General features: G+C 48.3%; 1 protein-coding gene across 2 annotated transcripts in view; it reads right to left on the reverse strand.

Annotated features, from left to right (window-relative positions):
* Positions 1–14119, reverse strand: part of KCNH2 (potassium voltage-gated channel subfamily H member 2) — a 750290-nt gene that overhangs the window by 124988 nt on the left and 611183 nt on the right. For both annotated transcript variants that reach the window (XM_063924667.1, XM_063924668.1), the window contains one exon: positions 7121–7546. In XM_063924667.1, the coding sequence (XP_063780737.1) occupies positions 7121–7546 (426 nt within the window). The remainder of the gene's footprint in view (positions 1–7120; positions 7547–14119) is intronic.

Here is a 14119-nt window from a genome sequence, read left to right on the forward strand (position 1 = left end):
ATCTGAGCACACACCTCTCACCTGTCATTGTACCTGTAATATCTGAGCACACACCTCTCACCTGTCACTGTACCTGTAATATCTCATCACACACCTCTCACCTGTCACTGTACCTGTAATATCTGATCACACACCTCTCACCTGTCACTGTACCTGTAATATCTGATCACACACCTCTCACCTGTCACTGTACCTGTAATATCTGATCACACACCTCCCACCTGTCACTGTACCTGTAATATCTGAGCACACACCTCACACCTGTCACTGTACCTGTAATATCTGATCACACACCTCTCACCTGTCACTGTACCTGTAATATCTGAGCACACACCTCTCACCTGTCACTGTACCTGTAATATCTGAGCACACACCTCTTACCTGTCACTGCACCTGTAATATCTGATCACACACCTCTCACCTGTCACTGTACCTGTAATATCTGATCACACACCTCTCACTGTACCTGTAATATCTGATCACACACCTCTCACCTGTCACTGTACCTGTAATATCTGATCACACACCTCTCACCTGTCACTGTACCTGTAATATCTGATCACACACCTCTCACCTGTCACTGTACCTGTAATATCTGAGCACACACCTCTCACCTGTCACTGTACCTGTAATATCTGATCACACACCTCTCACCTGTCACTGTACCTGTAATATCTGATCACACACCACTCACCTGTCACTGTACCTGTAATATCTGATCACACACCTCTCACCTGTCACTGTACCTGTAATATCTGATCACACACCTCTCACCTGTCACTGTACCTGTAATAGCTGAGCACACACCTCTCACCTGTCACTGTACCTGTAATATCTGATCACACAACTCTCACCTGTCACTGTACCTGTAATAGCTGAGCACACACCTCTCACCTGTCACTGTACCTGTAATATCTGAGCACACACCTCTCACCTGTCACTGTACCTGTAATATCTGATCACACACCTCTCACCTGTCACTATACCTGTAATATCTGATCACACACCTCTCACCTGTCACTGTACCTGTAATATCTGATCACACAACTCTCACCTGTCACTGTACCTGTAATATCTGATCACACAACTCTCACCTGTCACTGTACCTGTAATATCTGAGCACACACCTCTCACCTGTCACTGTAATATCTGAGCACACACCTCTCACCTGTCACTGTACCTGTAATATCTGAGCACACACCTCTCACCTGTCACTGTACATGTAATATCTGATCACACACCTCTCACCTGTCACTGTACCTGTAATATCTGAGCACACACCTCTCACCTGTCACTGTACCTGTAATATCTGATCACACACCTCTCACCTGTCACTGTACCTGTAATATCTGATCACACACCTCTCACCTGTCACTGTACCTGTAATATCTGATCACACACCTCTCACCTGTCACTGTACCTGTAATATCTGACCACACCTCTCACCTGTCACTGTAATATCTGAGCACACACCTCTCACCTGTCACTGTACCTGTAATATCTGAGCACACACCTCTCACCTGTCATTGTACCTGTAATATCTGAGCACACACCTCTCACCTGTCATTGTACCTGTAATATCTGATCACACACCTCTCACCTGCCACTGTACCTGTAATATCTGAGCACACACCTCTCACCTGTCACTGTACCTGTAATATATGAGCACACACCTCTCACCTGTCACTGTACCTGTAATATATGAGCACACACCTCACCTGTCACTGTACCTGTAATATCTGATCACACCTCTCACCTGTCACTGTACCTGTAATATCTGAGCACACACACCTCTCACCTGTCACTGTACCTGTAATATCTGATCACACACCTCTCACCTGTCACTGTACCTGTAATATCTGAGCACACACCTCTCACCTGTCACTGTAATATCTGAGCACACACCTCTCACCTGTCACTATACCTGTAATATCTGATCACACACCTCTCACCTGTCACTGTACCTGTAATATCTGATCACACACCTCTCACCTGTCACTGTACCTGTAATATCTGATCACACCTCTCACCTGTCACTGTACCTGTAATATCTGAGCACACACCTCTCACCTGTCACTGTAATACCTGATCACACACCTCTCATCTGTCACTGTACCTGTAATATCTGATCACACACCTCTCACCTGTCACTGTACCTGTAATACCTGATCACACACCTCTCACCTGTCACTGTACCTGTAATATCTGATCACACACCTCTCACCTGTCACTGTACCTGTAATATCTGATCACACACCTCTCACCTGTCACTGTACCTGTAATATCTGATCACACACCTCTCACCTGTCACTGTACCTGTAATATCTGATCACACACCTCTCACCTGTCACTGTACCTGTAATATCTGATCACACACCTCTCACCTGTCACTGTACCTGTAATATCTGAGCACACACCTCTCACCTGTCACTGTACATGTAATATCTGAGCACACACCTCTCATCTGTCACTGTACCTGTAATATCTGAGCACACACCTCTCACCTGTCACTGTACCTGTAATATATGAGCACACACCTCTTACCTGTCACTGTACCTGTAATATCTGAGCACACACCTCTCACCTGTCACTGTACCTGTAATATCTGAGCACACACCTCTCACCTGTCACTGTACATGTAATATCTGAGCACACACCTCTCATCTGTCACTGTACCTGTAATATCTGAGCACACACCTCTCACCTGTCACTGTACCTGTAATATCTGAGCACACACCTCTCACCTGTCACTGTACCTGTAATATATGAGCACACACCTCTCACCTGTCACTGTACCTGTAATATCTGATCACACCTCTCACCTGTCACTGTACCTGTAATATATGAGCACACACCTCTCACCTGTCACTGTACCTGTAATATCTGAGCACACACCTCACCTGTCACTGTACCTGTAATATCTGATCACACACCTCTCACTGTACCTGTAATATCTGAGCACACACCTCTCACCTGTCACTGTACCTGTAATATCTGAGCACACACACCTCTCACCTGTCACTGTACCTGTAATATCTGATCACACCTCTCACCTGTCACTGTACTGTAATATCTGAGCACACACCTCTCACCTGTCACTGTACCTGTAATATCTGAGCACACACCTCTCACCTGTCACTGTACCTGTAATATCTGAGCACACACCTCTCACCTGTCACTGTACCTGTAATATCTGATCACACACCTCTCACCTGTCACTGTACCTGTAATATCTGATCACACCTCTCACCTGTCACTGTACCTGTAATATATGAGCACACACCTCTCACCTGTCACTGTACCTGTAATATCTGATCACACCTCTCACCTGTCACTGTACCTGTAATATCTGATCACACCTCTCACCTGTCACTATACCTGTAATATCTGATCACACACCTCTCACCTGTCACTGTACCTGTAATATCTGATCACACACCTCTCACCTGTCACTGTACCTGTAATATCTGAGCACACACCTCACCTGTCACTGTACCTGTAATATCTGATCACACACCTCTCACCTGTCACTGTACCTGTAATATCTGATCACACACCTCTCACCTGTCACTGTACCTGTAATATCTGATCACACACCTCTCACCTGTCACTGTACCTGTAATATCTGATCACACAACTCTCACCTGTCACTGTACCTGTAATATCTGAGCACACACCTCTCACCTGTCACTGTAATATCTGAGCACACACCTCTCACCTGTCACTGTACCTGTAATATCTGATCACACACCTCTCACCTGTCACTGTACCTGTAATATCTGAGCACACACCTCTCACCTGTCACTGTACCTGTAATATCTGACCACACCTCTCACCTGTCACTGTAATATCTGAGCACACACACCTCTCACCTGTCACTGTACCTGTAATATCTGAGCACACACCTCTCACCTGTCATTGTACCTGTAATATCTGAGCACACACCTCTCACCTGTCATTGTACCTGTAATATCTGATCACACACCTCTCACCTGTCACTGTACCTGTAATATATGATCACATACCTCTCACCTGTCACTGTACCTGTAATATCTGATCACACACCTCTCACCTGTCACTGTACCTGTAATATCTGATCACACACCTCTCACCTGTCACTGCACCTGTAATATCTGATCACACCTCTCACCTGTCACTGTACCTGTAACATCTGATCACACACCTCTCACCTGTCACTGTACCTGTAATATCTGATCATATACCTCTCACCTGTCACTGTACCTGTAATATCTGATCACACACCTCTCACCTGTCACTGCACCTGTAATATCTGATCACACCTCTCACCTGTCACTGTACCTGTAATATCTGATCACACACCTCTCACCTGTCACTGTACCTGTAATATCTGAGCACACACCTCTCACCTGTCACTGTAATATCTGATCACACACCTCTCACCTGTCACTGTACCTGTAATATCTGATCACACACCTCTCACCTGTCACTGTACCTGTAATATCTGATCACACACCTCTCACCTGTCACTGTACCTGTAATATCTGATCACACACCTCTCACCTGTCACTGTACCTGTAATATATGATCACACCTCTCACCTGTCACTGTACCTGTAATATCTGATCACACACCTCTCACCTGTCACTGTACCTGTAATAGCTGAGCACACACCTCTCACCTGTCACTGTACCTGTAATATCTTAGCACACACCTCTCACCTGTCACTGTACCTGTAATATCTGATCACACACCTCTCACCTGTCACTGTACCTGTAATATCTGATCATATACCTCTCACCTGTCACTGTACCTGTAATATCTGATCACACACCTCTCACCTGTCACTGCACCTGTAATATCTGATCACACCTCTCACCTGTCACTGTACCTGTAATATCTGATCACACACCTCTCACCTGTCACTGTACCTGTAATATCTGAGCACACACCTCTCACCTGTCACTGTAATATCTGATCACACACCTCTCACCTGTCACTGTACCTGTAATATCTGATCACACACCTCTCACCTGTCACTGTACCTGTAATATCTGATCACACACCTCTCACCTGTCACTGTACCTGTAATATCTGATCACACACCTCTCACCTGTCACTGTACCTGTAATATATGATCACACCTCTCACCTGTCACTGTACCTGTAATATCTGATCACACACCTCTCACCTGTCACTGTACCTGTAATAGCTGAGCACACACCTCTCACCTGTCACTGTACCTGTAATAGCTGAGCACACACCTCTCACCTGTCACTGTACCTGTAATAGCTGATCACACACCTCTCACCTGTCACTGTACCTGTAATATCTGAGCACACACCTCTCACCTGTCACTGTACCTGTAATATCTGAGCACACACCTCTCACCTGTCACTGTACCTGTAATATCTGATCACACACCTCTCACCTGTCACTGTACCTGTAATATCTGACCACACCTCTCACCTGTCACTGTATCTGTAATATCTGAGCACACACACCTCTCACCTGTCACTGTACCTGTAATATCTGAGCACACACCTCTCACCTGTCACTGTACCTGTAATATCTGAGCACACACCTCTCACCTGTCATTGTACCTGTAATATCTGAGCACACACCTCTCACCTGTCATTGTACCTGTAATATCTGATCACACACCTCTCACCTGTCACTGTACCTGTAATATATGATCACATACCTCTCACCTGTCACTGTACCTGTAATATCTGATCACACACCTCTCACCTCTCACTGTACCTGTAATATCTGATCATATACCTCTCACCTGTCACTGTACCTGTAATATCTGATCACACACCTCTCACCTGTCACTGCACCTGTAATATCTGATCACACACCTCTCACCTGTCACTGTACCTGTAATATCTGATCACACACCTCTCACCTGTCACTGTACCTGTAATATCTGATCACACACCTCTCACCTGTCACTGTACCTGTAATATCTGATCACACACCTCTCACCTGTCACTGTACCTGTAATATCTGATCACACACCTCTCACCTGTCACTGTACCTGTAATATCTGAGCACACCTCTCACTGTACCTGTAATATCTGATCACACACCTCTCACCTGTCACTGTACCTGTAATATCTGAGCACACACCTCTCACCTGTCACTGTACCTGTAATATCTGATCACACACCTCTCACCTGTCACTGTACCTGTAATATCTGAGCACACACCTCTCACCTGTCACTGCACCTGTAATATCTGATCACACACCTCTCACCTGTCACTGTACCTGTAATATCTGATCACACCTCTCACCTGTCACTGTACCTGTAATATCTGATCACACACCTCTCACCTGTCACTGTACCTGTAATATCTGAGCACACACCTCTCACCTGTCACTGTACCTGTATTATCTGATAACACACCTCTCACCTGTCACTGTACCTGTAATATCTGATCACACACCTCTCACCTGTCACTGTACCTGTAATATCTGAGCACACACCTCTCACCTGTCACTGTACCTGTAATATCTGAGCACACACCTCTCACCTGTCACTGTACCTGTAATATCTGAGCACACACCTCTCACCTGTCACTGTATATATATATATATATATATATACATATATATATATATATATATATATATATATATAAAATATTGACCAGCCTTCTCACAGGGGTGCAGTCTAGATACTGGCAGTTGGGATCCCACATTGAGAACAGTGGTATCTGTCAGAATCCCGATGGATCCCGAAGTAAGCATAGGGGTTAGACACTAGAAGGGGTTTAGAATTAGGCAGCGGGGTGTGTGGGGCGAATAGGATTATGGGTAGGATTAAAATACTTACTGGGGAGGGGGGGTTTAGAGTTAGGTGGCGAGATGCGCTATTCAGGTTAAAATACTGGGATTCGTCAGGATCTCAACTGCCAGGATTTTGTACCCATCCCCTCTCACAAGCCTAACACTACCCATCGCGCAAAACTTGACCCACATAACGGTCTGAGCATGATGCCGTGCCGCCAAACAAAGTAAGCGCCTGTTTCAGGACGAGGAACCCTCTACAGGATGTATGAAGGCCAGAAAAAGTGGTGCAGCGTGGGCAGAAGACAGCCAGTGACAACACACAGAACTGCAAGTAGTCCTTACCTCCTCAGAGCCAGAGCCAAAGATCAAGAGATCGAACGGTATGGCAGCCACCATGTCAATCAGGAACCAGCCCTTAAAGTAGTGGATAGCGATCTTGCCGGGGTGGCTTACCACTTCTTCATTCGAGTTGACGTAAGTTGTTCTGAAGTTTATGAGGATGTCGATGATGAACATGATGTCCACCATCAGATCCACCACACTCAGCGGGTTGCAGGAGTAGCCGCAGGATTCTCTGTGCTGTTCCTCCTGGTCATTGAGAAGAAAGGCAGCAGAGTATGGAGTGAAGATGGCAGTGTAGATGACCAGCAGAAGGATGAGCCAGTCCCAGACTGCCTTAAAAGGACTATAGTGGAGAATTGTCCATTTGTGGATACGAGGAGCCTGCAGCTTGTATTCGGGAAGAACGTCAGCTCCCAGCGATAGGACCTGTGGTAGAGAAAGGACCATTATAATACACATAAGATGGGCGCATGATACTGCATGCACATGGAGCGTTATATGATAGGAAATGGCAGGTATGGACAGGATTAGCGTCAGTACAGATACTGAGGTGCACCAACACCCTCGCAGCTGGCACCCATCAGAATTTACCCCCCTCCCTATATGATAGGAAATGTCCGGCATGGACAGGATTAGCGTCAGTACAGATATTGAGGTGCACCAACACCCTCGCAGCTGGCACCCATCAAAATTTACTCCCCCCCCCTCCTATATGATAGGAAATGTCCGGCATGGACAGGATTAGCATCAGTACAGATATTGAGGTGCACCAACACCCTCGCAGCTGGCACCCATCAGAATTTACCCCCCCCCCCCCTATATGATAGGAAATGTCCGGCATGGACAGGATTAGCGTTAGTACAGATATTGGGGTGAACCAACACCCTCGCAGCTGGCACCTATCAGAATTTACCCCCCCCTATTTGATAGGAAATGTCAGTCATGGACAGGATTAGCGGCAGTACAGATATTGTGGTGCACCAACACCCACGCAATTGGCACCTAGCAGAATTTACCCCCATATATGATAGGAAATGTCTGGCATGGACAGGATTAGCGGCAGTACAGATATTGGGGTGCACCAACACCTTCGCAGCTGGCACCCATCAGAATTTACCCCCCTATATGATAGGAAATGTCAGGCATGGACAGGATTAGCAGCAGTACAGATATTGAGGTGCACCAACACCCTCGCAGCTGGCACCCATCAGAATTTACCCCCCTATATGATAGGAAATGTCAGGCATGGACAGTATTAGCGGCAGTACAGATATTGGGGTGCACCAACAGCCTTGCAGCTGGCACCCATCAGAATTTACCCCCCTATATGATAGGAAATATCAGGCATGGACAGGATTAGAGACAGTACAGATATTGGGGTGCACCAACACCATCGCAGCTGGCACCCATCAGAATTTACCCCCCTATATGATAGAAAATGTCAGGCATGGACAGGATTAGAGACAGTTACAGATATTGGGGTGCACCAACACCATCGCAGCTGGCACCCATCAGAATTTACCCCCTATATGATAGGAAATGTCAGGCATGGACAGGATTAGCGGCAGTACAGATATTGGGGTGCACCAACAGCCTCGCAGCTGGCACCCATCAGAATTTACCCCCCTATATGATAGGAAATGACACCCTCGCAGCTGGTACCCATCAGAATTTACCCCCTATATGATAGGAAATGTCAGGCATGGACAGGATTAGCGGCAGTACAGATATTGGGGTGCACCAACAACTTCGCAGCTGGCACCCATCAGAATTTACCCCCCTATATGATAGGAAATGTCAGGCATGGACAGGATTAGCAGCAGTACAGATATTGGGGTGCACTAACACCCTCGCAGCTGGCACCCATCAGAATTTACCCCCCTATATGATAGGAAACGTCAGTCATGGGCAGGATTAGCGGCAGTACAGATATTGGGGTGCACCAACACCCTCACAGCTGGCGCCCATCAGAATTTAGCCCCCTATATGATAGGAAATGTCTGGCATGGACAGGATTATCGGCAGTACAGATATTGGGGTGCACTAACACCCTCTCAGCTGGCACCCATCAGAATTTACCCCCTATATGATAGGAAATGTCAGTCATGGACAGGATTATCGGCAGTACAGATATTGGGGTGCACCAACACCATCGCAGCTGGCACCCATAAGAATTTACTCCCCTATATGATAGGAAATGTCAGGCATGGACAGGATTAGAGACAGTACAGATATTGGGGTACACCAACACCATCGCAGCTGGCACCCATCAGAATTTACCCCCTATATGATAGGAAATGTCAGTCATGGACAGGATTATCGGCAGTACAGATATTGGGGTGCACCAACACCATCGCAGCTGGCACCCATAAGAATGTACTCCCCTATATGATAGCAAATGTCAGGCATGGACAGGATTAGAGACAGTACAGATATTGGGGTGCACCAACACCATCGCAGCTGGCACCCATCAGAATTTACCCCCTATATGATAGGAAATGTCAGGCATGGACAGGATTAGCATCAGTACAGATATTGAGGTGCACCAACACCCTCGCAGCTGGCACCCATCACAAATGGAACGCACCATGGTGCAATATGTAAGGCACATCTATTACATGTAGTAATTCTCCAGCAGCGCATTCATGATAACCTGAACCTCATTCAGCGCCTCCGATATCCAGTCTCACAACAATGAGAAACAGACTTTTCCCACAATCTTCCCTAGAACTATTTAATTCCATGTACACAACACTTTTACTTGCGCATGAAAACCATTTAGCATTTGGGGTTAGTAATGCAGCACAGCCTCCATGTACCGGGCAGACTGTAATCCTCAGGAATACTCTGTGTAATGCTGGGAACATGCAGTAATATAGGCACACAATGCACTGGACCATGACAGTCATCTCAGTGAGAGGAATGAGAAGCTTTCTGACCTACAGTGGTATACGACTACTCTCCTCCTCTGCAATCACTACCACCCTCATTATAGACCTGGAATATGCACCATGGACACAGGATGCCGCAGAAACCTTTGCTCATCTGCACAGGAACAAGATGGCTTCCAGCTTCCATTTTGAATGAGCAGAGCTATAACACCATATACCCGGCTCCTTGGCTTGGGCATGCAGAAAAACAGTAATTTTATTGTAAAGTTATCAAATTTGCAAAATAGGGACAATTCCAGGGCCGAGTGTATAAAAGTGGGGATAGTCCCAGGAAATGATGGACAGTTAGCACCTTCTGTATACAATAGACAACGTTATATTACAGTCACATGCTCCGCTCTGCGCTACTGAGGAACATTGCTGGCGTAAGGTAAGCCTGTCAGGGAGATGTGATAGTAACACATATCAGCGCGGATGTGTACCGCTACATCTGAGAGGCATCATACACATGTCTGACATCCAATGTAAATGAGCCTCAGCGTTAGTCAGATCTACTTGTTGTAGAGAAGACACTGATATGTTGCAGGATGTGTATTGTGTTTTACAAGAGGTTCCATATACTGTAAGTGGCCACGAGAAACCTTATTTACAATGTATGTAGCCATAGAGATCATTGTGCCTTATACCCAATGCAGGGAAATAGCGCTGATGACTCCATGTGACTGTATGTATATCTGATTTATTGTTTTTCCCCAAGAATGTAATAGCTGCATAAGGGGGATAAGGTGCAATCAGGGAGATTGCTGGTCTATTCAGGGAGTCAGGGAGATCGCTGCTATTTCTGGGAGTCTCCTGCAGAATGCGGGAGGGTAGGTAACTCTGTGTTACATGCCGCTCAGTGCATGGGTCGCTACATGGAGGATATAAATCCTAGTGGGGGGCAGGTGGGGAGGTAATATACTGACTGGGGATACAGAGGGTGATCTCAGTGGTCAGTACAGTGACGGGATGCAGGGGGGGGGGGGGGACAGATCAGCATAGGGATGGGGGGTCAGTATAGTGACAGGGGATGCACGGGGGGGATCTCAGTGGTCAGTATAGTGATGGGGGGTCAGTACAGTGACCGGGGATGCAGGGGGGGACAGATCATGATAGTGATGGGGGTATCTCAGTGGTCAGTATAGTGATGGGGGGGTCAGTATAGTGACAGGGGATGCACAGGGGGGGGTGATGTCGGTGGTCAGTATAGTGATGGGGGTCAGTACAGTGATGGGGGGGTCAGTACAGTGATGGGGGGTCAGTATAGTGATGGGGGGTCAGTATAGTGATGGGGGGTCAGTATAGTGATGGGGAGGTCAGTACAGTGATGGGGGGTCAGTACAGTGATGGGGGGGTCAGTATAGTGTTGGGGGGGGTCAGTACAGTGATGGGGGGTCAGTACAGTGATGGGGGGGTCAGTATAGTGATGGGGGGGTCAGTACAGTGATGGGGGGTCAGTATAGTGATGGGGGGGTCAGTAAAGTGATGGGGGGGTCAGTATAGTGATGGGGTGGTCAGTACAGTGATGGGGGGGTCAGTATAGTGATGGGGTGGTCAGTACAGTGATGGGGGGGTCAGTACAGTGTTGGGGGGGTCAGTATAGTGATGGGGGGTTCAGTACAGTGATGGGGGGGGTCAGGATAGTGATGGGGGGGTCAGTACAGTGACCGGGGATGCAGGAAGAAGGGGTCGCCTCAGGCCACATCTGAGTATGCAGGATAACAGTGAATAAGCGCTGAGCGCAGAGCTGTATACACGCTATCAGTATGCAGATCCTATTCCCCGGCAGCACAATAGGTTACTGCACATTATGCACCTCTCTCCCTGTTGTACAATAGCCTGTATTACTGTGTGATGTCCCCCCCCCCCTCCCTCCCCCCTCTCTGCATCTCTCCTATTATTTATGGTTTCATTACTTCTCTCTCACATATTCCTCCCCCCATCTCATTTCATGCTGTGTGGAGCTCGGTAATGCCCCTCTGTCATCAGCGGCAGTACTGGGACATAGTGGGGACAATCCTCCCAAATACCGCTGTACAGTCACCTTCCTCAGTACCATGTATTTCTCCTGCCAAATGCCCCTTTCTACTACTGCCTACCCCGGAATAACAACCCCGACCAATGTCTCCTACTGTCTGCTGCATATATCCTATTTCCCGCTATCTACCCCTCTCCTACTGCTTGCTATCTGCCCCTCTCCTATTGCCTGCTATCTGCCCCTCTTCTACTGCCTGCTATCTGCCCCTCTCCTACTGCCTGCTATCTACCCCTCTTCTACTGCCTGCTATCTGCCCCTCTCCTATTGCCTGCTATCTGCCCCTCTCCTACTGCCTGCTATCTGCCCCTCTCCTACTGCCTGCTATCTGCCCCTCTCCTACTGCCTATCTGCCCCTCTCCTATTGCCCGCTATCTGCCCCTCTCCTATTGTCTGCTATCTGCCCCTCTCCTGTTGCCTGCTATCTGCCCCTCTCCTACTGCCTGCTATCTACCCCTCTCCTACTGCTTGCTATCTGCCCCTCTCCTACTGCCTGCTATCTGCCCCTCTCCTACTGCCTGCTATCTGCCCCTCTCCTATTGCCCGCTATCTGCCCCTCTCCTATTGTCTGCTATCTGCCCCTCTCCTGTTGCCTGCTATCTGCCCCTCTCCTATTGCCCGCTATCTGCCTCCTCTTCTGTAGTCTGGGATGTGCCTCCTCTCCTGTAGTCTGGGATGTGCCTCCTCTCCTGTAGTCTGGGATGTGCCTCCTCTCCTGTAGTCTGGGATGTGCCTCCTCTCCTGTAGTCTGGGATGTGCCTCCTCTCCTGTAGTCTGGGATGTGCCTCCTCTCCTGTAGTCTGGGATGTGCCTCCTCTCCTGTAGTCTGGGATGTGCCTCCTCTCCTGTAGTCTGGGATGTGCCTCCTCTCCTGTAGTCTGGGATGTGCCTCCTCTCCCGTAGTCTGGGATGTGCCTCCTCTCCCGTAGTCTGGGATGTGCCTCCTCTCCCGTAGTCTGGGATGTGCCTCCTCTCCTGTAGTCTGGGACGTGCCTCCTCTCTTGTAGTCTGGGACGTGCCTCCTCTTCTGTAGTCTGGGATGTGCCTCCTCTCCCGTAGTCTGGGATGTGCCTCCTCTCCCGTAGTCTGGGATGTGCCTCCTCTCCCGTAGTCTGGGATGTGCCTCCTCTCCTGTAGTCTGGGATGTGCCTCCTCTCCTGTAGTCTGGGATGTGCCTCCTCTCCTGTAGTCTGGGATGTGCCTCCTCTCCTGTACTTACAATGGGTGGGTGACACATAATAGGACTCTCTATAAATATAAATTATCTCCCGCCGCTCTCTGCGGCCGCGTGTTACGCCGTAAAGTAATGAGTGAATGAGAGTCACAATGTTATCAGCCAGGCCCGGCCTGTCACCTCAGCTATTTCTGTATACAGCAGCGGGTCCCGTGGCTCTGTGCTGCTCAGTGTTATATTTCTGTATACAGCAGCGGGTCCCGTGGCTCTGTGCCGCTCAGTGTTATATTTCTGTATGCAGCAGCGGGTCCCGTGGCTCTGTGCCGCTCAGTGTTATATTTCTGTATACAGCAGCGGGTCCCGTGGCTCTGTGCCGCTCAGTGTTATATTTCTGTATGCAGCAGCGGGTCCCGTGGCTCTGTGCTGCTCAGTGTTATATTTCTGTATACAGCAGCGGGTCCCGTGGCTCTGTGCCGCTCTGTGTTATATTTCTGTATACAGCAGCGGGTCCCGTGGCTCTGTGCCGCTCAGTGTTATATTTCTGTGTACAGCAGCGGGTCCCGTGGCTCTGTGCCGCTCAGTGTTATATTTCTGTGTACAGCAGCGGGTCCCGTGGCTCTGTGCCGCTCAGTGTTATATTTCTGTGTACAGCAGCGGGTCCCGTGGCTCTGTGCCGCTCAGTGTTATATTTCTGTGTACAGCAGCGGGTCCCGTGGCTCTGTGCCGCTCAGTGTTATATTTCTGTGTACAGCAGCGGGTCCCGTGGCTCTGTGCCGCTCAGTGTTATATTTCTGTGTACAGCAGCGGGTCCCGTGGCTCTGTGCCGCTCAGTGTTATATTTCTGTATACAGCAGCGGGTC

Source organism: Pseudophryne corroboree, chromosome 5, assembly GCF_028390025.1.
Source record: "Pseudophryne corroboree isolate aPseCor3 chromosome 5, aPseCor3.hap2, whole genome shotgun sequence".
Classification (NCBI taxonomy): Eukaryota; Metazoa; Chordata; class Amphibia; order Anura; family Myobatrachidae; genus Pseudophryne; species Pseudophryne corroboree.